Here is a 24,218-nt window from a genome sequence, read left to right on the forward strand (position 1 = left end):
CAGAAGACCAATTTCTCTGCAGAGAAGACAATGTGTGATACGGTTTGGAGCCTCCATGCTTTGACGCTGGAGCTAACTGGGTAGGTTAGGTAGCTGGTGGAGTCAGGCGTCAACTTGGCGATAAGACTCCCTGGCCCTACCGACTCAACGTCTAGCGAAATGGTTCACAATCCAGCAGCGAGTACGTTTTCAATTCCGAGTTAGGTGATGGGAGACACGTGGCCATCCGGGACCAGCCAGTCGCAAGAGTGTCCCCGGACTTCCCCGCCGTCTGGCTGCTACTGCCGGGACCCTGTCAATGAGGAAGGAGCTCGGTACTTGGGACGGCTGTTCACACGTGAGCGCTAGGAGCCCCAGAACCCGCCCGAGAGCCAGTGGCCACCCAGAAGAAGCGCGGGCCGCGGCCATTTCCAAACCGACGCCCACGCCCGCCGAGCAGTCCCAGCGAACAGCAGGTGTCACCCTTATGCTTCCAAACCCCAACTGCCTCCAGGTGCCTCGCGTGCTCTCTAAACTTGTGCGTTCGGAGCCACGGCCCCGTGGGATGGCTGCACCCCCCGCGCCGCTACCGCGCGGCCCTCTGTGCCGGGGGTCCCCGCGTGGCAGCGGCGGCCGGACACCGGCTGTTGCGGGCGGATACGCAAGGGGGGCGGGGGCGGGGGCGGGGGCGGCCCCAGCCGGCGGACGAAGAGCGAACTCGCGGCGGAGGTGAGGAAGGTGCTGCGCTTCCAAGCCCCTCCCCTTCCCGTGGCGGGTTCTGGGCGCACGGAGCAGTGCGGGGCGGCGCCGCTCGGGCTCGTGGCAGAGGCGCTCGCACCATGGCCGAGGCTCCCGCTCCCGCCCGGGTCCCGGCGCGCCGGCACTACCGCGTGCAAGTGCACTTCGTCACCGAGGAGCAGCTCTTCGCCGCGGGGCCGCTCTCGTTTCCCAACCCGAAGTCTCTGCGGCTGGAGGTGCACTCGGCAGGGGAGGAGACGCATGCGACGGTGACTGACGGTGAGGTACTGGCGCGACCCACGCACGCGAGTCGCGCTCGGAAGTGGCGGCCCCTGGCGCGCGCGTGGGAGGTGGGCGCGCGGGGCGTGCGCCGGGGGCGCGGGGTGCGGTCCTCGTGGCCCTGAGCAGGTGTGCGCCCCCTCCGCACGACAGCTCGCCGGCGGGTAGTGCGGGGCTACCTCGCCTGTGCCGAAGAGGCCCAGGTGGATCTAATTGTGTCTCACCGCACTCAGAGAAACTTTGGCGCTCGGGGCAGACAGGCTCTGCGAACTAGTCTTGGCCATAACTTATAGGTTGTCCAAAGTGAGGCGCGTGATTTCCTCGCCGGGAACCTATGCCTCCTTCCTTTCCAGGCCTCGCGCCCTTTCCGAGGCAGTGGGCCACCCTCCAGCCTGAAGCTCTCTTGAGGGCGATGTTCTGAGTGTAGGAAGGACTGAGCCGGGTGTGCAGCAGTCTGAGCCCCTGGGGCGGCTCGTGTGGTGTCTACCAGGCATTGGTTTTTGGTTCAGAAGGTGACCTTTATCAAGGACGTGCAAGTGCAGCCCCCTGGGTTCCTCGAGCCGAGTAGTGGGTATATTAAAGGAATGCTGCTAATCTTTGTGGGATCCCGGACCTTTTTGAGAATTCGAGGAAACGTCTAGAACGTGGCCCCAGAAAATGTGTATACTTGCGCACCAGACTTGGCATGTAAATATGAGGGGGGTCACATCTCTTTCCTGCAGCTCATACTAAGTACCCGGTTCTAATAAGTGTAGGGAATAGAGCCTGAGGCAGCTGCAAGTCTTTCAAGACTCCTCAGGTTTCCGACCCGAACTTCTAAGATGCTGTGTAGAGTTTAAAGTGTTCTGCGTCGTGGTTTGGTTCCAGTGGGAATTTAAAGTACTGTCCTCCTGCTCCTCAGTGATAAGTAGGATACCGATTCACTGCTGTATCTCTAAGGCCTTAGAACAGATCCAGGCACATAGTTGGCACTCGAAAATTGCTCGTTGTAGAATAAAAGAAACCCTTCACGTGTGTCTTATCCCTTTACTCTAGGCTGGGATAGGGAGGTTTGGGTCTTTAAAAAAAAGAAGTATTAGGGCTTCCCTGGTGGCGCAGTGGTTGAGAGTCCGCCTGCCGCGGCAGGGGACACAGGTTCGTGCCCTGGTCCGGGAAGATCCCACATGCCGCGGAGCGGCTGGGCCCGTGAGCCATGGCCGCTGAGCCTGCGCGTCCGGAGCCTGTGCTCCGCAACGGGAGAGGCCACGACAGTGAGAGGCCCGCGTACCGCAAAAAAAAAAAAAAGAAGTATTAAATATCATTTGACCAGTATCTTAGGAAGCCTGAGGTTGAGCAAGAGATCAAAAGCCTTACTCAGCAACTCATTGCTTTCTCTTTTGGAAAGGAGAAGGAAAAAGAAGTAGATTTCAGTGTTGCTCCTAGGAATTCTGAAACTCAAGGTGCCAGAAAAAGAGTTCAGTTTGCCTGTTATGGTAATTTTGTTTAATCTGTAGCCATACATAGAGAGAAACAGAAGAGCAGATTTGAGATATACATGGTACTTGCTGGCCTGTGGCTTTTCCACAAATGTGCCTTAAAAGAAGAAATATCAGGGCTTCCCTGGTGGCGCAGTGGTTGAGAGTCCGCCTGCCGATGCAGGGGACACGGGTTCGTGCCCCGGTCCGGGAGAATCCCACGTGCCGTGGAGCGGCTGGGCCCGTGAGCCATGGCTGCTGAGCCTGCGCGTCGGGAGAGGCCACAACAGTGAGAGGCCCGCGTACCGCAAAAAAAAAAAAAAAAAAAAAAGAAAGAAAAAAAAAGAAGAAATATCAGAGGTTCAAGGTGACTGAAGTTGTAGACTCCCCAGAGCACACCCAATGCCTGGCATATGAGAATATAATTATCTTACAGAGAGGAATAAGTTTCCCCCAGTGTAGCAAATCAAGTCTGGAGATGACCTGTGTGGTATGTATTAAACCAAATTAATGGAAATAAAAAGAATAATTAAAGCTAAGGCAAGCAGTCATTGCCACAAGATTTTGACTAAATTCCTTGGGAAAGATTCACTAACAAAAAAGCAGAGAACCTGCTCTCCTAACAGCTCGAGTCCTAACATGCATTCTGTATATGAACACAGTTACTAAGGTTTGCCACTCTTTATGGAGAGTTTTTGGAGAACAATTCTGGAGTCTTTTTAAAAGTAGCTCATTTTACTATATAACCAACTAGACTCCTGTGGATGGTGGCCAGGCAGAGCAGCTTACAAACAAATTCTAATGAACTACTAGAAGAAACATTCTATTGTACTCAAATAATGTACATTTAGTAGCAGCATTTTGAAAGGGTAGAATTTCTCCTGGGATAAAGATTGGCCCAAATTCTTTAATGGATTATAAGAAAGGGCCTAAGCAATGTACCATTAGAAAACTGTATAGTTTCTTAACTCATATCTAGAATTAGTTGTTAAACAAGTAGACTCTGGAGTAACACTGCCTGGATCCTTTTACAGCTGTGCTACATTTAGCAAAACTTTCAACCTACTTAACTTCAATCTTTTCATTTGTAAAATAATACACATGTGTTATGATAATACACGTTATGAGGATCAAATAGAAGGATGCAAACACCATGCTTGATACAATACCTGGCATATATTAAGAGATCAGTAAGTGTTCACTGTTTTCAATAATATTATATTTATGTCCTGTCCCCAAAACAGTGGTTTTCTCAGGCTGTTCTGAGGAATAGCTAGGCTGTATTTTTGTGAAGATGTTTCAAAGGAAGCTTAATGAAATCTGGTAATAACTTGGAAAAATGGAATAATCTTTTAGATTCCCGGCCTCAGTAGTTTGTCACGTTAAGAATGGAACAGAACAAGACAAATCAGTTTATGTTCAATCCCTCCAAAATTGACAGTGATTTTATGAAGGGAACATACCAGGGGATACAGCCAGTAATGTGCTCTAGCTTGTGGAGTCTGGGAAGACATTCATCTATTCCTTTTTTCCATAACAATTTTTGGAGCCCCTTTCCTACCAGGAGCCTGCCTGAGAGCATGCTTAGTTCATCCTCCTCTCCCCAGAGCCTTCCACAATACCTAGCACACACAGGGCATCAATAAATGTTTCTTGAGCGAGTCAGTGATTTAACTCAAGAATTTTTTAATCTTGCTAAAATGAGAATTAAAATACTGAGTACTGAGAGTGCAGGCTCTGAGTTGTCTCCCAAATGATTAAGACACTGGCTTCACTTACAGTCTAGAAGGATGTTTTAAAATATAGTGAGTTAACAGACAATTGGAGGTATAGTAAGGTCAACAGATCAGGAGCCAGTTGCCGTTGAAAAGATAGTCTGTCACTCGGTTCTCAGGAGGAGAGGGCACAGCATGGTGGGGCGGTGGGGTGGGTGAGGAGAAGCGCTGGAGTCCGTCAGGAGACAGGGGGAGATGGGGAGCTGTGGGCAGGAGCCTTCGCCATGCTTCCTGTGGGAAGGAATGGCTGAGGCAGGGTGGGCAGGTGTAGATTGGCTAGTTTGAATAATTCCAGTGGATTCTGGTGCATACACGCTCTCCCTAGTGGTCGGGTGTCTGGCCCTGGGGTGATTAGGGCAGGTGGATGGTGGCCCAGAGTGTGACGGCCCAATAAAGCAGGTGGTTGGAGTGTGGGCTTTGGATTGGTTGGATTATATTTGATATACATGGTATATATGGTATGTTGCAGGTATGTTGTTTATTGTCTTTAGGAATTGGCTTACCCTGGGAGGGGTACTCTCTCCAGCATCAGCAAGGCCCCTAATGTCAAAGCATCAGAATACAAAACAAGAAGACATGGTTAATACAAGGGAGAATCAGAATACAAGGGAATTAATAAGTATATAGGGTGGGGCTGGGTGCTGCTGGGAGAGGAGGGTGGCTGCAGGTAGGAAGGGCTTGTAGGTCAGGAGTTGAGTTCAGGTGATGGGGAAGAATATACATTGTTTTCATACCTCAGGTGTATAAAAGAACTGGGAAAGGGAGGGGAACCAAAAAAAATGGGGAATGGGGCTGCTTCTTTTCCACCCCTTTCTCCAGGGTCTCTGTAAGCCCCGTGCTGGTGGTCTGGGAGAAGAAATTAAGAGCTGAGACTGTATTGTGCAAAGGCTAAAGGCAGAGTGGATCTCCAGGAGAAAAGAGAGAACTTTTCTTCCCTTCCTCAGTTTAGAGTTGTCTTTTAGTTAATCTGGAAGAGTTTGGAAAATATGTAAATAAGCCACACTGATAATCCAGTATAAAAATGCAGTGGTTGGGCTTCTCTGGTGCTGCAGTGGTTGAGAGTCTGCCTGCCGATGCAGGGGACACGGGTTCGTGCCCCAGTCCAGGAAGATCCCACGTGCTGCGGAGCGGCTGGGCCCGTGAGCCATGGCCACTGAGCCTGTGCATCCGGAGCCTGTGCTCCGCAACGGGAGAGGCCACGGCAGTGAGAGACCCGTGTACAGCAAAAAAAAAAAAAAAAAAAAAATGCAGTGGTTTTTGTCTCTGAGAGATTGTGAGAGGATGCCAGGTTTTTTTGTTCACTTGCAGTTGCTCATCTCATTAGAGGAGGGAGAAGAAATGTCAGAGAAGCATATCCTTTGTATCACATGGGAGGACTAATTTTCCTTCATTCAGTCTGTGATAAAAGGGTTAGTAAATTGAGGTCTAGGGACAGAATCTGGAAGTCAGTCACCTATGTATGACATGAGCATTAATTACTTTTCATTCAAAAAATATTTATTGAACGTGTGTTCTGTGCTAATCACTGTATGGGCAATACAGGGGCTAGATAAAGACCCAGCTTTATGGAACTCATGCTTTAATTGGGAGAAGACAATAGCCAAAGACACAGCAAGATAATTTCACATTGAGGTAAATGTTTTAAAGAAAACGAACAGAATGAAAAAACAGAGACATTGAGAGGAAGGCTGATTTAGAGAGTGTGGTCAGGGAAGGCCTCTCTGAGGAAGTAATATTTGATCTGAGGCAGGAAGGATGAAAACAGCCAGCTAAGCACCGGGCTGGAGGAAAACTATCACAGGCCAAGAGCACAGCAGGTGGAAAGGCCCTGGAGCTGGAAGGGGCTGGTGTGTTTGAGATGGCCAGTGTAGCTGATGCTTGTTAAGGGGGAGGGGGAGGAATGTAAGTTAAAGTTAGCGTCCCAGTTATTATTGGAGCGTAACAAGCTACCTCTGTGACTTAAAATAACTATTTTATAATGCTCCGAGACAGACTCTGTGGGTTAAGAAACCAGGCAGGGAGTGGCTGAGTGATTCCTTTGCTCCTTGTGGCATTGACAGGTTACTCCTTGGCACACAGCTGGTGGCCAGCCTGGTCTGGGGGATCTAGGAAGTCTTCATTCACCTGGGTTTGCATCTAGGCTGGTGTGATGCTTAATTTTGCATGTTAATTTGGGTGGGCCGTGTGCCCAGATATCTGGTCAAACATTATTCTGGATGTTTCTGTGAGGGTGTTTTGGGATGAGATTAATATTTAAATTGGTGACTTTGAGGAAAGCAGATTCCACCCCCCCACCCCGAATGCGGTGGGCCTCATCAAATCAGTTGAAGGCATTAATAGATTAAAGACTGATCTTCCCTGAGCAAGAAAGAATTCTGCCAGCAGATGGCCTTTGGACATGAACTAGAATGCTGAGGCTGTCAGTATGCAGACTACAGGTGACCTCTGCATATGGCGTGGCTTCCTCCTGCATGGTTTCTTCACGCTGGGGCTTTCTTCCAGGGAGACTTCTGGTTCCAAGTGGGAATTTTCCAGCAGACAAAGCAGAAGCTGCATTCCTTTTTGTGATGTATGCATGGAAGTCAGTTGACATCACCTGTGTCATGCTCTATTGGTCAAAGCATTTATTAATCTGCTCAGGTTCAAAGGGAGAGGATGTAGAGCCCGCCTCTTTATGGGAGGAGTATCAGAGAATTTGGGGACAGGGTTTTAAAACTGCCAGTTAGACCAACTGGGTGATGTAGGCTGTAACACACACGCACACACACACACTCACACTCTCACTAATGGGGTTTTGCAGGAACTACAATAACAGCCTTCTTCATCACAATTACTGAAAAAGCTGGTAGAGAGCATGGGTTTGGATGTATACCACAGTGGGCTTTCTCATTCTTCTCTTATAAATTGAACTTACTCCCACTTGGGGTGAGCACCCCCATAAAATGACTTTTCTCCAAGCAGCAGACCAAGAAGCAAACAGGGAGGGGGCCGGAGTGGGCAGGTCCTATCCTGCTCCCAAAGGCACAAATCAGAGAACCCTGTGGGAGAGAGGGCGGGGGTGGGAAGGGAGGCTAGACTCCTCACTGGGGCACAGCATTTCTTAGTGGGGCACAAATAACATTTGTGCTGGGGACGTTCTTCCTTGTGAGAAACACTGCAGCGTGCTTAGCACCCTGTGCCCCGCCTCTCGTACCCCAGTCTCCGTCACAGTGAAGAGCAGTCTTCGCGCGCGTGCGCTAGTGGAGCTCCCGTCACGTGGACACATGAGGGAGGAGAGATGCAGAGCTCCCCCTCCCGCCCGCCCTAGCAGTCACAAAGGCAGCATTCCCTAACACGCCTCCGTCTAAACTATTTGGAAAACAACTACATGTTTCTCTGGCACAGTAGCCTCTCCCCCAAACAGTAGGCTATTCCTTCTATTCATGGGCAAATCTGACCTTGCTGCTGTTTAATCCTAGCAACTACCTCGATATTGTTGCCCTGAAGAGTTGTTTGAAGATGTGAAATACTGTCAGAATCCTGCCAAGTAACTCCTTTCTTTCATTGTTATTTTACCAAAAGCAGTGCTCTCATGATTTCATTATAGCTTTCCAAGGAAGATATTTAATGCAGTGAAACTGAGGCTTTCAGCTAGACCTGGTTTTGTGTTCCAGCATTATGGGATATATACCAGTGAAGAAAAAGCGTTTCCTTCCTCTGTCAGGCAGTAACGGTACCTCGAACGGATGACAAATGAAAAACCGTTCAAGGCCCTTGTGCATCTGAGTCTAAAGACACCAGAAGTGGAAATAGATGAAAAGACTTGTTTTCCTGGCCAAATAAAGACTCTTTAAGATCGCTTTCCTCCCCCATTTTCAGTAGTCTTACTAAATTGTGGTGTGTGATCCGTACCAATGAATAACCTAGTCCAAAGACAGGCAATCCACTGATGAATACTTAGTGCCCTTGGGAAGAGAAAAGAGGCATGGGGATCTTGTGCATAAACTGTAGATAGCATAGTTGCCCGTAATTTTCAGAGTTGTTATTCAAAACAAACAGGTTGTTGAAGGGGAAGAAAAGCAGTATCACTGACGTCATATTTGTGCTTTGTGTTGTGACTGGCCACAGGATATTGGAAATAGATAATTATTTGAAAAGATGATGCTTATAAAAATGTACCAGATTAGAACCATCCTGATGATGAAACTCCTTCTGTACCCCCTTTCCCCCTCCTGTGGTCACAGGTGATGTATACTCTTAACCCTGGCACATTGGAGCATATGGAGTGCATTCTGTCATCAGTATCCTCCTCCTCCCAGGATTTTCCTCCCTTATAAATCCTGGGTGCCTGGGAGCCTTCCCCACACCCCTCACTTCCCTCTCTATTTTGCCAGGGTTTCACCCTGAAGATTTGTGGGTGAAAGTTGAAGAGGTTAGGTTTTTCCAGTGCATTCGCATTTTAATAGGGACAAATTCCTTGCTCACTGGAACGCCCTTATATTCTTGAATAAGGTCTTTTTTTTTAGGTCTGAGAGATGGCTGGGTATCCCAGATCACTTTTTAATTATTATATTCACCTCCATTTAGCTAAGCTACTCCTTCGTGGTAGGTGCTACACGCGTTATCTCTAGCCTCACAATGACCTGGAGGGTGAATAATATTGACCTTATTTTATTGGTCCATTTTGTTCCAGGTATATTGTCCTCAAAACCTGAGCACCTTCCCCTTTCCATGATACCATCTTGTGTTTAGCTACCTGGTCTTTAGCCTGTGATAAAGTTGGATGTCTAGCTGTAAACCCATAAGATGAGAAAACAGTTACTTGTTGCTTGGAGGGAGCTGGATTCTTCAGTGAGCTTGGAAACCTGAGGGAGCGGGTAGAGTGGCTGATAGTATTGTTCTTAGCATATTTTAGACAGAAATGAGGTTTCCTGAATTCCAGGCCAACCATCTAAATAAAATTCTGTGACCTTCTTTTGTTAATTGCTTCTCATCATTTGAACCTCTGTTTTATGATGAGGCTGGTGAGGTGGTTGGATCAACCAGATCAGATTCCCCCACTTACTGGCTCCATGACCTTGGGTAGGTTTACTGGCTTCATGACTTTGGGTAGGTTTACTGAACCTGCCTGAACCTTGGTTTTCTCTCCTGGAAGCTGAGATAAGTTTTACCTCATAAAGTAATGGGGAAAATAAACAGAATAATAAAAAGTGGGAAGAATTCAAAATGACTTCAGTTAATTTCCAAAGTAAACGGAGTCAAACTTATCAGATAAAAATAATGCAAAGGTATTTGACAAGCAGTTGTAAAGCTAAGCTGCCACTTTTGTGGAGCTTACATTCTAGCACCATTCAGAAAGCATCAGGATTCTTTGTGCTGGACTTCCTGCAGGACTGTTGGAGGACATGTATATTTTGTGATTCTAATAGATTCATTGTGTATAGTTGTCTTTCATATTCAGAATATGGCTAATTCTCTACTGTCAACCTCTCTGCTGAGGGATCTTTTCTCAGGGCCTTTTTTATGTGCTGTTCCTTCTGCTTGAAATGCTATTCCATGTCCACATCCCCATCCCAGCCCTTTGTGTATTTGGGTCCTTCTCATCCTTTAGTTTGAAAGTTATGTTTCTCACCAGGCTAAGTGCCCACTGTTCTTACTGCATCCACCACCATTTAGCTCAGCCCTCTCGCTTTCATAGCAATTATCACAACTTGTAATGAGGAATTTTAAAATAGTTATTCACTCTTCGTTAAAATTGAAGTTGGAATCACAGGCCACAATCACAGGAGTATTGAGTGAGAAACCTTGAGAGGAAGGGAAGAGGTTGACCCAGTTGCTTTTGAGAATGTGAGGAGAAGGTTGAAGCATATTTTCCAATTAGGAACCACGAAGGCATAAAGAATAAAGAGCACTTGTCAGGCCAGGTGGAAGGACTGTTTGGATCAGAGCTACTCGTATTCTGAATTTTGGATGAAATTGAGTTCCTGGCCAGTCTCTTTGTTAAGGGGAAAGAAAGTCTCCCATAATATTTTGTTTTTAACTATAGAAAGTTTATTGTTATCTCCTGGGAAACAGAAGTCAACCTTGAGGGTCTTACGACTACTGAAAAGCTTATTTAACATGTTTGCTATGAGAAATTGTATCTACTCACTATATGTTGATTTTAGAAACTTGAGTTTGTTAGAATGTTTGTTGTAGAAAATTGAGTCTATTCACCTAGTTGTGTTGTACACAGCAGCACTGTGATGAATAGGTTACTGACTTTCCTCAGTAATGCCCCCCATATCAGTGATGGGAATTAATTTCATTTATTGGTTAATGCAGTTCATATTTACTGCTCATGAGCCAGGCACTGTCCAAGGTGCTGGGCAAGTAGCAGGGTATTAGTTATCTATTGCTGAGTAACAAATAACCACCAACCCAGTGGCTTAAAAACACACACTGCTTGTCTTACTGTTTCTAGGGTCAGGAATCTTGGCATGGCTTAGCAGGGTCCTCTGCTCAGGATCTCTCAGAGCTGCAGTCAAGGCTCTGCTTGTGCCGAGGTTTCATATAAAGATTTGACCAGGGAGGGATCCTCTCCTAAGCCCACTTGTGTGGTTATTGGCATAATTCAGCCCATCAGTTGTTGTTCACTGAGGGCCTCGATTCCTTGTGGACCATTTGCAGGAGGCCCCCTCCAGTTCCTCCGTACATGGGCTGCCCAACATGGTAACTCGTGTCATCAAGGCCAGTAAGAGAGAAAGGAGTCTGACAGTGAGATGACAGTCTCAGTCTTTTGTAACCTAATCATGTAAATGACAGCCATGACCTTTGTCATAGTCTGTCAGTTAGCCAGTAGGCCATTCCACACCCGATAGGAGAGGATTCCATAGTGGCATGAATACCAGGAAGCAGGGACCATTGAGGGCCATCTCAGAGTCTGCCTGTCCCAAGGAATGACCAAAACAAAGTCACTGCTTTTACCAAGCATACATTCTAGTACCAGTCAGAAAGCATCAATGTCTTTGTCTCTTCTGAACTTTCTGTGGACCTGTGTGAAGAGAATATATTTGTGCTTCTAACACAAACTGCTAAACACCAGGTGAAGAATCCTGCTTTTTAAAATTAGTTATCACATATAGTCCTGCTGTGAGGCTCTCAGGGAGTTTGCTGCTCAATTGTAGAACTAAAGCACATATCTCAAAGTATAGGAAATCTCTCAACAGAGCTTCACTGATCAGTGGAACAGAAAATCAGTTCCAGTGTGCTTTTGGCTTCTAGGTCCTTTGGTTTGTTTTGGATAGCTGGATGGCAGAGGCCCATATTTATGATTAAGGCAAATCCTGTTGTGGGAACCTCTGTTTAATTTTTAGTCAGCTTTACTTCATCATGACTTCATTTCTTTGTCTGGAAGGCTTAGCTGGCTTTTCTTCTTTGCAGGAATGCAGGGAAGAGATTATTGAAGATAAAATTTGCCTTGTGTTTAGGTTCAGACACTGAAGCATTTTAATGAAGTCACTCACAGGGGAGACTGAGTGAGCTGCTGTTTCAAATACAGGAAATTACAGTGAAGTTTTATAGAGTGAAACAAAGAAGTTAGGACAAGATGGGAAAGGAGAAAGAAAGAAGGAACAATGGATGGATTGGTGGATGGATAGAAAGGAGGGAGGGAAGAAGAAAGGAAGCTAGAGTGCTCACTGTGGGTGTATTGCATCTTAGAGGATAAACAACTGGTTCATTCCAGCAATACTGCTATTTTCTCTACTAGCCATATTTTCTGTACTAGCCATGTTTTATGTCATTATCTAAAATATATTTCATAAACTTTGACATTTACACAGTCATGGGTTTAGAATGTATATTTTAAAAGACATGGAGGGACTTCCCTGGTGGTGCAGTGGTTAAGAATCTGCCTGCCAATGCAGGAGACATGGGTTTGAGCCCTGGTCTAGGAAGATCCCACATGCCGTGGAGTAACTAAGCCCGTGCGCCACAACTACTGAGCCTGTGCTCTTAGCCCTCGAGCCAGAACTATTGAGCCACGTGCCACAACTCCTGAAGCCTGCACGCCTAGAGCCCGTGCTCTGAAATGAGAAGCCACTGCAATGAGAAGCCTGTGCACCGCAACAAAGAGTAGCCCCTACTCACCACAACTAGAGAAAGCCCATGTGCAGCAACGAAGACCCAGTGCAGCCAAAAAAAAAAAAAAAGACATGGAGATAGATAGTGGACAGGGTTGAGAGAATACCTGCGCCTTGAATCGTGGGTATCAGAAAATAAAAGATGAATGAAAATCCGTAAATTAGGGCAGGGAAGAGGAATGTGAATCTAAATTTTATGCATTGCTGTCAACCTAGTCAAGTCCAGCTAATGACACTGCAGATCTCAAGGTATTTATAAATATTGCAGATTAATGGGAGATGGCCTGCTACACTTGGAAAAAGACCGAGGCACATAGCAAAAGTCTCTTATTGGATAGTTATTTACCATGTATCTGCTCCCTAACATTTCTGCTTTTTCTTTTTGTCTCATATTTTTCACTTTCAGCTAGTTAACTATGTGGCGGGGGGTGGGGGGGAATCCTTCTTTTTTGGACAGACATGTACATGTAAGTCTTCTGTGATTCTGAGATGCCCAGTCTTCCTATGTTATTTGGGGCATGAGATTATATGCTCCAATTTACTAGAGAATTAATAAACATGTTTTGGGGTATGTATCATGACAAGGGTAGAAAACTCTCATACGTGACAGTCATTAGAAGTATTTTATGTGATGGTACAACATTATTAAATATTTTAATGTGCAGGGTAGTTGAGGTAATGGTGATGGTATAAACCTTAATCTCCCAACATATCCTCCTCCCAAAACAAAAATAACAAGAAGAAATAAAACTCATGTTCTCAGCATAACAAGAAGACAAAAACTGTCCAAACTTCAAAATACCTGCAACTGCAAAAATAAACATGGAGTCTCAGTGAGTTCTCTCTCATCCTCCTGAAAAGATTTATAGATTACAAGGGCAGTCCCTGAAAAGTTGCATTAAATAGAGAAGGAAGAACTTGTAGCAGGCCTAATATTGATCTAAAGCTATCACCGTAAAAAGAAAGTCCACTCTAAGAGTGAAAATTCTGGAAAGAAAAAAGGTGATGTTGTAGATCGCCAAACTGACAATAGGAAAGGAACTTAAATTGCAAACAGTGTGTCAAGAAGCAATTTTGGAAAGGTAACACTTCAGGAGAAGAGAAGAAGTTTATAACAGGAGAGGCACCCTTTGAAAACCACATGTTGCAGAGAAATAAAAGAAAGCACATTTGTGATCCTACAAGAACAAAAGAAAAAAGAACAGGACAAACAACCCCACCCCTACAGCCTTGTTCCCAAACAAACAAACAAAAAACAGTGGGCAGAAGAACTGAATAGATATGTTTCCAAAAAGGAGGTGCAGATGGCCAACAGACACATGAAAAGATGCTCAACATTGCTAATCATCAGGGAAATGCAGATCAAAACCACAATGAGATATCACCTCACACCTGGCAGAATGGCTGTCATCAAAAAGATTACAAATAACAAACGTTGGCAAGGATGTAGAGAAAAGGGGACCCTCCTATACTGTTGGTGGAAATACAAATTGGTATAGCCACTGTGGAAAATAGTATGGAGGTTTCTCAAAAAACTAAAAATAGAACTACCATATGATCCAGCATTTTCACTCCTGGGTATATCTCGAAAAACGAATAAACAAGAACACTAATTTGAAAAGATACATGCATCCCAGTGTTCATAGCAGCATTATTTACAATTGCCAAGGTATGGAAGCAACCTAAGTGTCCATCATCAGATGAATGAATAAAGAAAATATGGTATATATATATATACAATGAAATACTACTTATCCATAAAAGAATAAAATTTTGCCATTTGCAGCAACATAGATGGACTTGGAGGGCATTATGCTAAGTGAAATAAGTCAAACAGAGAAAGACAAATACGTAGGATATCATTTATATGTGGAATCTAAAAAAAATACAACAAACTAGTGAATAAAACAAAAAAGAAGCAGACGCAGAGATACAGAGAAGAAGCTAGTGGTTACCAGTGGGGAGAGGGAAGAGGGTGGGGGGTGAATATAGGGGTAGGGGGAAAAAAAGGTTGTTACGGGATTATATGAAATCATGTGTGTGAAACTTTGGAAAATTGTAAAATGCTATAGAATTTAAAGAATCTTTCATTTAATAAAAAATTAAAAATAAATTAAAAAGCCATCCAGTAAATCTACCACATTTTAGTACCCTGATAGAAGAGTGTAGTCTTAAAGTTGGTATCTCTTAAACCACTCCAAACCACCTGTACATAGAAATGCAGAGGCGTAAATAGTCTTCATTTGTATGTAACTACCTTAAAAATATAGCAGGAAATGAGAAGGAAATTAAATCATGTGATGAAATTTCTACCAACTAAATGAAATGAAATAAGATATTCTCAAATAAACATTTGAGGATTTGAAAAAACAAACTACGTTTGAAGCAGAAATTTAAAAACCAATAATAGACCAATAATAGAATAATAACCAATGAAGACTAATTTTTAAAATTCCCTAAGGTATCTGAGACTCAAATGAATAATGTAGGTGTGGTTGTTTAAAACAGAAAATCAGTATCTGGATAATTCACTCTTTGAGTTTACAACCATTTTTCTCTGAGTAGACATAGCTAATGCCTTCTAGTGGGAGTTTGTGGTGCATTATCTCAGTATAATTATGGGCAGTCAAATTATTCCTCTGAGACTGAGTAAAAAATGTAGCTCAATATTCCTCTGGACCTTGGAGTTAAATATAGATCACCTAATGACCATGGCTAACTACAAAGAATGTGAAATCTAAGAAATATTTGCTCGCTCCACTATGTATCATCATAGTAATGATACTTTAGACACTTTAAAAAAACTGTGAGTGAGAGAAAAAACAAACTTCTGAACATTTTATAGTACAAAAAGATCACTGAATAAGTAGCTTGAGATCGTATGAATTAAATCCATCCTTAACTTTCAGATGAGACAACATGACATATTGGGAAGACTGCTAGATTGAGAGTTAGCTTATTGAGTTGCATTAGTTTTTCTGGGTTCATTCCAAGAGGTTTGAAAAGTATAAATTGCTCCATTTATGACTATGATGGGTTGGAAAGGTGTCACTTCTTGCAAGGAAAATAAGCTCTTCAGTTGCAGTTTTTTAAAAAAATCTTTAACTTTTTAAGGACGTATAGTTGATTTACAATTTTGAGTTAGTTTCTGGTGTACAGCAAAGTGATTCAGTTATATATATATTTATTTTATATTCTTTTCCACTATGGTTTATTACAGGATGTTGAATATAATTCCCTGTGCTATAAAATAGGACCTTGTTGTTTATCCATTTTATGTATAATAGTTTGTATCTGCTAGTCCCAAACTCCCAATCCAACCCTCCTCTTCCCCCCTCTCCCCCTTGTCAACCACAAGTCTGTTCTCTGTGTCTGTCAGTCTGTTTCTGTTTCATAGATAAGTTCGTTTGTGTCATATTTTAGATTCCACATATAAGTGATATCATATGGTATTTGTCTTTCTCTTTCTGACTTACTACACTTAGTATGATAATCTTTTGGTCCATCCTTGTAGCTGCAGATAGCATTATTTCATTCTTTTTTATGGCTGAGTAATATTCTGTTGTATATATATACCACATCTTCTTTATCCATTCATCTGTTGATGGACATTTAGGTTGTTTTCATGTCTTGGCTGTTGTAAGTAGTGCTGCTATGGACACAGGGGTGCCTGTGTCTGTTTGAACTATAGTTTTCTCTGGATATATGCCCAGGAGTGGGATTGCTGGATCATGTGGCAACTCTATTTTTAGTTTTTTGAGGAACCTCCATACTGTTCTCCACAGTGGCTGTACCAATTTACATTCACACCAGCAGTGTAGGATGGTTCTCTTTACTCCACACCCTCTCCAGCATTTGTTATTTGTAGACTTTTTAATGATGGCCATTCTGACCGGTGTGAGTTTTACAAATCACTGTAGTTTTGATTTCCATTCCTCTAATAATTAGTGATGTTGTAAGCTCTTCAAAAGGAAGTGCAGATGTTCTGAGTATTTGGATGTTGTGTTCACGGGAACACATAAACTCAGGATTGGTGGCATGGAAGCTTTTGACTGAGAATGAAATAGGGGGCTGAAATGATATCAAGGTGGGAGTGTGTCATAGAATTCCTGACCTAGTGGAAATCGTGGGTGGATGCTGCACGCCTGGCAATGATCACCAATTAGGTGTAGGAGTGGTGAGAGGTTTCGGTCATCTGTGTATCCACTGGTGAGGAACTTGAATTATCATTACAGTGAGTAAATGTTTGATTTCTTTGGTTGACAGTTTCTTTTTTTTTAGAAAGCAAAATAATTGATCCATTCTACACATCAGAGAAACATTATTTAGAGTTTTGAAAGTGATGGGAATCTTGAATAAAAATGGCTCTATTGTAGCAGGAAGAACCCCAGGGCATTTGGAGACATGTACTCTAGATTTTAGGAAGTGTATATTACTGTGGTCCAAGATTCAAAATTTGAAGACGGTCATCATGATTTGGATGTTACCAAGACTGAAATTCTCATAGAATAATTGTGCATAATTCCAGTGAAGAAAAAAGGGGACATCTTTAAAAGACTGTACGACTACATGAGGAACTCTAGAACAGAGTTTTATTGACCGTGAATAAAAAGCGTAAAGCAAAGGTATGTAATTACCAGGGATAAGTAATTGCATGATACAGAACTGTAAGAAATTAATCAGAAAATCTACAGTACAGCATGGCTTGAGACTTGTAAAGTAAAATTCAAGGGATTTTTACTTTTTTTTTGCTTATGTGGACCACCATCTTGGGTGAATATGCAATGTTAATTGGAAACAGCGGACTCTGTTTTGCTTCTCTATTCTCTAATAAAGGGGAATAGAATTCCAGTTTAGGTGAAAGGATGGAAAAAATCAAACTCTTCATAGATTCTTAACTTGGGATCCATAGACTGCCAAGCAGATTGTGGGTAGAATTCAGAGGGTTCGTGAACTTGAATGGGCGAAAAGGTACATTTTTATTTTATTTTCACTGACCTCTCACTTAAATTTAATATTTCTTTCAATTTTGAATGTAGACAACAAGCCACAGTAATGTTAGCATTAAACTTTATCACTAATAAAATCACAGATGTTTTCGTATGATATTACAATAGTTGCAGCAGCCTCAAAATATCATATATGCATGTCACTGCTTTAAAATTACAGTAGTTTTAAGAACCACAGATCATGTTATTTCATTTCTTAATAAGGAAAGCATTTCTTAATACATTATCATATTCTGAAAACTGTATTTCAATATTAGTTTTCTTAATAATTTTATTTTATGCATTTAAAAATGTTGTTCCGAGAAGGGACCCATAGGCTTCATCAGACTGCCATAGGGGTCTACAGCATAAACATTTTAGGAACCCCTGAACTGGCTTCTCTAAATGAGTGTGTCTCCTAGCTTGAATATCCTGGGTACGTGTAGAATGGGAAGAATTATGAACGGAACTTGGTTACCTCTAGGGAAAGTGGAGAGTCACAGAAGTACCAAATGATTGTAACTGGGTAAGTGTCATACTTTAACTTAGATCAGTCAATTTGGTCTTAATATTTAGCAAACTAGTAAAGATTTTACTAGTAGGTCTCATAAGGCTGTACATAGTACTACTGTGATCTATTTGGATCAAAGTCCCCCAACAGCCTTTGTGGTCAGTAACACAACTTTACACCCTGGGCCCATATTTCACCTTGAGGTCAGTTAAAAATCTACGAGAACGTGCTATGCCCACCTTCAGCAGCCACCCCTAGTGAAGCCTGTCTGGTCATTCAACCTCTTCCTTAAGGACCATGGTACCTGTTCACAGTTTTCCCCTCCAGTTTGCATCTTCTCATGAGCCTTGGTAGTTTTATGGCCCTTGGATAACCTCAGTGACCTCAAGCTTTCATTTCAGTTTGGCCATGCACTACCTTGGCCACACTTTTTTTTTTTTTTTTAAGATTTCCAAAATAACAAAACATTTATTTTGAGATTTGAGAATAATGGGAAAATTAAGTAATGGGAATTGGACCCTCATCTGGGTCTTCTGGGAAATTGGAAGCACCACCCTCTTCTGCAGCTCGAAGCTTCTCCAGTTTAGCAATCAGTTCTTTTGCTGGATTGAGGACACCATTGGTCTGCTGGTCACAGACATAGCAGTGCGGGGTGGTGCGGAAATGCTGCAGCGCACAGCTCTCGCAGAAATAATGCTTGCACTTGGAGACAACTGGGTTTTGGAAGGCCTGGCGACAGACTCTAGAATTTGTTACCTATCAGAAATGCTTCATTTCTGAAATCTCAGACTTCTTAGAGAAGACAGAATATCTTACTGTCTGATCTCAACAGCTTGGCCTTTCCTTTAAACAAATGTTAAAATTTATAATTGAATTAATAGCCACCATTTAAAAACGGAGAGATTTAGTATGAAAGTCTGGATTTTTCAGCTTCTTTTTAAGAATTGGAAGATTTATGATGTTGGCCCTGAGCTTCTGTGTGGGTGGAGTAGCGTAAGGGCTGTCACTTTTAGATGGAAAAGTGATCTCCAGGTCGCCTCAGTCCCTCTTGTCTCTGTTGTTTCCCATCATCCCTATTGTTTCTTTGATCTTGAGGCCAAATGTCAGTTATTATTTATCATTGCATTTGTTCTTCTCTCTTCTGGTTCTCTTTGAGCACTTACCTGCATTTTTGGTGATTAAGCATTTGACCCTGCAATGTTTGCAGTTTCTAGTTTTCATTATAGTTCTTTTCAAAAAAAAATAAATCCTGTATGTATGTTTATTTATTTTTTGGCCACGTCGAGTCCTAGTTGCAGCATGCAGGCTTCTCTCTAATTGTGGCATATGGGCTCCAGAGCTTGGGGGCTCTGTAGTTGTGGCACGTGGGCTCAGTAGTTGCGGCGTGCGTGCTTAATTACCCTGAGGCACGTGCGACCTTGGTTCCCCGACCAGGGATCGAACCTGCGCCCCCTGCACTGGAAGGTGGATTCTCAACCACTGGTCCACCAAGGAAGTCCCTCATTATAGTTTTTTATCTGTTCAAGAACCTAGACCCTTTACTCCATTTTCTTCCCATTTTATTGATATAAACACACTGCTTGCTTTGCTTTTTTTGTCTTGTGGGGATCTAAAGTTTCATTACTTTGAAAACATTTTTAAAATCACTGCTCTAAAAGCCATTTAAGGTTATTAGCATAAAAATAGAAATTGGAAACAAAATTTTTAAAACACAGGGCCTTCTTGGAAATTTAAAAACAAAGCAAATAAACAATTAAACACCTCTTGACCTATCATAGTTTGTAGGATATAGCTAAAACAGTTGTCAAAGGGAATTTATGGCATTAAATTATATCAATAAAAATGAAAAGAAATAAATACCCAACTCAAAAGTTATAAAAATAACATTCAAACAAACAAAAACAGAAGAAATTAAAATTAAAAGTAGTAATTAATGAGTTAGAAAGTTGAAAACGTGAAAAAAACTTTCAAAATCTTGTTCTTCGAGAAAAATCAATGAAAGAGAGAAACCATTAGCTAACCTAATCTAGGGAAAAGGAGAAAGCACAAATACACAAAACTAGAATTGACAAGGAGAAATAGATCTTAAAAGAGAGGAAATTATAAAACTCATGAGACTACTTCGTACTAAATTTAAAAAACTGAGAAAGTAAATACCACAAATAATTTTTTAAATGCAGCTTACAAAATTGACCCTTTTAGAAGTCGAAGCTCTGAACAGAACAATTATCATAGAAGAAAATAGAGGAAATATTTAAAGGGCACCCCATTAAAGCACCAGGTCCAAATGGTGTCACAGGGGAAGTCTACTAAACTTTTTAAAGGTCAATAACATAAAGAATACTTAAAATATTTCAAAGTAGAGTAAAGGACATCTTTTGGATTTGTTTTAAGAGACATACTTATCATTGATCCACAAACTGATAAAGACTGCATAAAAATTTACTGGTTATAAAAATTTATAACCAATCTCAGTTATGACTATTGATGAAAAAAGTCTTAAATAAAAGTTAGTAAACAGACTCCAACAGAATATTTTTTAAATATTCAGTAAAATTTCATTGTAAGAATATTAGAAAATTCATTAATTTGTTATTTTAATAGAGCTGGGAAGGAAAACAATTACATGATTTCCAGAGATGTAATAGACATCTAACTTCTCTAGATACTCCTGCTCTGCTCTCATACCTTGTCAGGCTCTGCCCGCTGTGACATTAGGTGTGGGATGGTGCTCTCAGGTTTCCCGCTTTGCATTCAGTCTTTCTCATAAGCACTGTGGAGGCCCATAGAAAAGAGTTGGTGAGTGGGTAAGGACTCCACTTGTGTCTGGGGCTTCCAGGGATTCTAAACTGTTGTGCTAGTCTACTTCAGTCTTTAAAAATGTATTAATCTTTCACTTAATGTTTTTAAGTTTGCCACCTCTTTCTTCCCTAGTTTACCAATTTGCGTCTCCCATCTCTCCTCAGGGGGTTTTGAATTCAGTTTGCCTTGTAACCTCAAGCTTAGTCTCGGTTCTCCAGAGAAATGGTACCGGTAGGATATGGAAATATTTATATATATTTTATGTATATACATATATATATGAATGAAGAATTGTAAGGAGTTGGCTCATGCAATTATGGAGGCTGAGGTCCTATGATATGCTGTCTGCTAGCTGGAGACCCGGAAAGCCAGTGGTGTAATTCAGCCCAACTCTGAAAGCCTGAAAACCAGGAGTGCTGAGGGCAGGAGAGCATCAGTGTACCAGCTCAAGTAGTCAGGCAGGAAGGGTTGAATTCTTTTTTTTTTTTTTTTTGCATTATGTGGGCCTCTCACTGTTGTGGCCTCTCCCATTGCGGAGCACAGGCTCCGGACATGCAGGGTCAGCGGCCATGGCTCACGGGCCCAGCCGCTCCACGGCATGTGGGATCTTCCCGGACTGGGGCACGAACCCGCGTCCCCTGCGTCGGCAGGCAGACTCTCAGCCACTGCGCCACCAGGGAAGCCCAAGGGTTGAATTCTTGCTTCCTCTGCCTTTTTGTTTTATTCAGGGCTTCAGTGGATTGGATGATGCCCACCCACATTGAGGAGGACAAAGTGCTTTACTGATTTTACCAATTCAAATGCTGATTTCATCCAGACATACCCAGAAATAATGTTTAGCCAAATATCTGGGCACCCCATGAGCCAGTCAACTTGACACATAAATATAAAACGAGGGTTAGAGTGATGGTCTTTTGTGGCTTTTTATATCCTAAACTCAGGAATTGTGGCTTTTTCATCAATATATCCTTATAACTGAACACAGAACTCTCCATTAACCTCATTATTGGCATAAACTAGACATGTTAAGTTACTTTAGTTGGAAAATTTTCTATTTTTTTTCTTCTATGTATAAAGAATCTTAGTATTTACTCTTGGTTACACCCTAGTGGTAGCATTTTAAAAACAACTGACAGTATTTATTAGTAAATTATCTGACAGCATTTCAGGAATGAAAAATAAGCTGTAACTAATAAGCCAGTATACAGAAGAACAGAAACAAATCCTTTTGGAGACAAATAAGTATTGCTATATTAAAGAAAGATGAAGAAATAATCACCAAGATTTTTCTTAAACAGAATACATTTCTGAGAAAAGTTACCAACCTCAGATTTTTCACCCCAGAGACTTTCTGAGGACAACCAGGGCTTTCTTTTGCGTTGTCAGAGTTCCTCCTCTAATGAATGTTGTATTTAGGGGGAAGAACAGAAAAACAAACCAAATAGATAAAAAATTAAATGCCTAGCCGGGAGAATGAAAAGTCCAGTCCTCTAAAACAGCACACAGCCAGCCAGACTGTTGAAATTAATTGGGCATTTCCTTCACTTTTCATCTTTCCTAGCCTCTGTTCTGTAATTTGTTTCTCTTGGTTTCTGGTTTTTGTCATTTATTTATTTATCGTATTATTTTTGAAAAACTTTGATTCTGATTTTGGTTCCTGGCAGCCGCTGTTCTCACGGGTCACTTTGGCCTCAGCTTCACTACTTACCTCAGCTCCTGTTTCTCTGAATGGGTCTGACAGTCAAGCCCTTGCACAGGTAAACACCTCTGGTATGACTGAGCCCTATTCCATGGCCAGTGTTTCAAATTAGATTATGTCTTCTACATTTCTATGTATATTTCACATCTGATATTTATCTCTTTCAAGTTTTTCTAATGTCTACCGAATAATATTTTTTTCTGGGTTAGTTTACCTTAATCCAGATCGGTCTCCATCTCACACTTCTTCATCCACTCAACCTGATTTGTGTGTTAATGTATCTAAATTATGTGTGTTTATTTTCATGTTTTCCTTGTCTTCATGGAATGTCTCTGGTGAGCCATTAGTAGATTATCTGTGGTATCTCTCTGTGTCCATTCTGTTTTCTCAGTAGATTGTAGATTCAGCATAGGCAAGATGGAAGCTTAGCCCATCTCTAAACTTTAGAACAAAGCTTAATTTCATGCTTCTTGGGAGGATGCAATAAAGCCTTTTATGAGTCTGGTGCCTTCATTGTGAGCTGTAATTAACATATGTCCTTTAGTGGTTGTTTGGAAATGCTTGAGTCTAGATGTGCTAGGGATGTTATACAAAAACTGCTCTTAGAGGTTTTGGAAAATAATGCAGATAGCAAGCATACATGTTAACTATTCTTATTCTTATCTTTTGGCACCATTTTCTTTTGGGATTAGAAAATTCATTTCGCTAATTAACCACTGAGGACTCTTTGATCATCCACATCTGTCACAGACAGTATAGGTGACCAATTCTTTTTTTATTTTAACTGGAACAAATTAATTGTGACAGTTGACAGACTTTCACAAATGCTGCCTCATCCTTCACTCTCAAATCTGTTGGTTCAGGCAGACTGTCTCCTGAGTGGCTAATGTCTAATCAAACGTATTTACTTCTCATGTGTCCTCACATGGTAAAAGAGGGAGACAGAGCTCTCGGGGGTCTCTTTTCTAAGGGCACTAATCCCATTCATGAGGGCTCCACACTCAAGACCTAAGCACCTCCCAAAGGCTCCACCTCCTAATGTTATATTAGGGGTTAGGATATCAACATAGGAATTTTGCTGGGGGAAACAAACATTCACAAATGGCAGTTATTACATTTTCTAACAATTAGATCTTGGGTTATATGAAATCTTTGGCTCTATATAACACACTAAACTTCAAATATCTTCAAAGAAAAATTGCCTTACAAATTAGCTTTGGTCAGCAAATACTAGGTCCTTTTTCGTTGCATAATCTAATTTTTAAAATCTTGGTGTTTTGTTTCTCTCAATCCCATAATACCAATTTATACTTTAAAAAGTTTGCTGTGTGAATTAAGAACAGTGTTCTTTAGCAAAGGCAATTATTTGATTACCTCCCTGTGCTAGCTACAGCCTGGCATTTAATCTGGCTGAGGCCCACAGACCGCAATTTGAACAATCAGGGTAGTTTTCTGTAATTGCAATAAATCATATCATTAACCATGACAGACTTTTCCTCCCACAGATTTTTTTTTCAGTAACAGTTAACTCCTGAACCCCTCATGAAAGCCAGATTTCACTGTAGTCAAATGAATTTCATAGTCAGCTTGCAGAATATAAAGACGGAGCCTGTGTTGGAAAAACACTGTTGTCCCAAGAGTGGAGCCTGAAGAGGTCACTCTTAACTTTAGGAGACGGAAGGCTCAGATTAATGTGCCACACACAGAGGCCATCTGAAGGGATAATTTGTGAAAGGATGATCTGCTGCAAGGCTGTTTAATTTTCTAACAGGGAAACAGATGGAGATCAAGATGTGAGGCATACTTATATTGTTACATTTTGGTCATTTATATAAAATACACCTGCCACTGTATTGAGGCTTCCTGGGATGAAAAATATGAAAAGAGAAAA

At 42.1% G+C, this 24,218-nt stretch overlaps 1 protein-coding gene across 1 annotated transcript in view; it reads left to right on the top strand.

Moving 5' to 3' along the window:
- The first annotated feature begins 818 nt into the window (after positions 1-818).
- The window catches only part of LOC132492114 (histone-arginine methyltransferase CARM1-like), a 255,580-nt gene continuing 232,180 nt past the window's right edge, over positions 819-24,218 (top strand). The window contains exon 1 of the mRNA XM_060101347.1: positions 819-996. Within this exon, the coding sequence (XP_059957330.1) occupies positions 819-996 (178 nt within the window). The remainder of the gene's footprint in view (positions 997-24,218) is intronic.

This window comes from Mesoplodon densirostris, chromosome 6, assembly GCF_025265405.1.
Source record: "Mesoplodon densirostris isolate mMesDen1 chromosome 6, mMesDen1 primary haplotype, whole genome shotgun sequence".
Classification (NCBI taxonomy): Eukaryota; Metazoa; Chordata; class Mammalia; order Artiodactyla; family Ziphiidae; genus Mesoplodon; species Mesoplodon densirostris.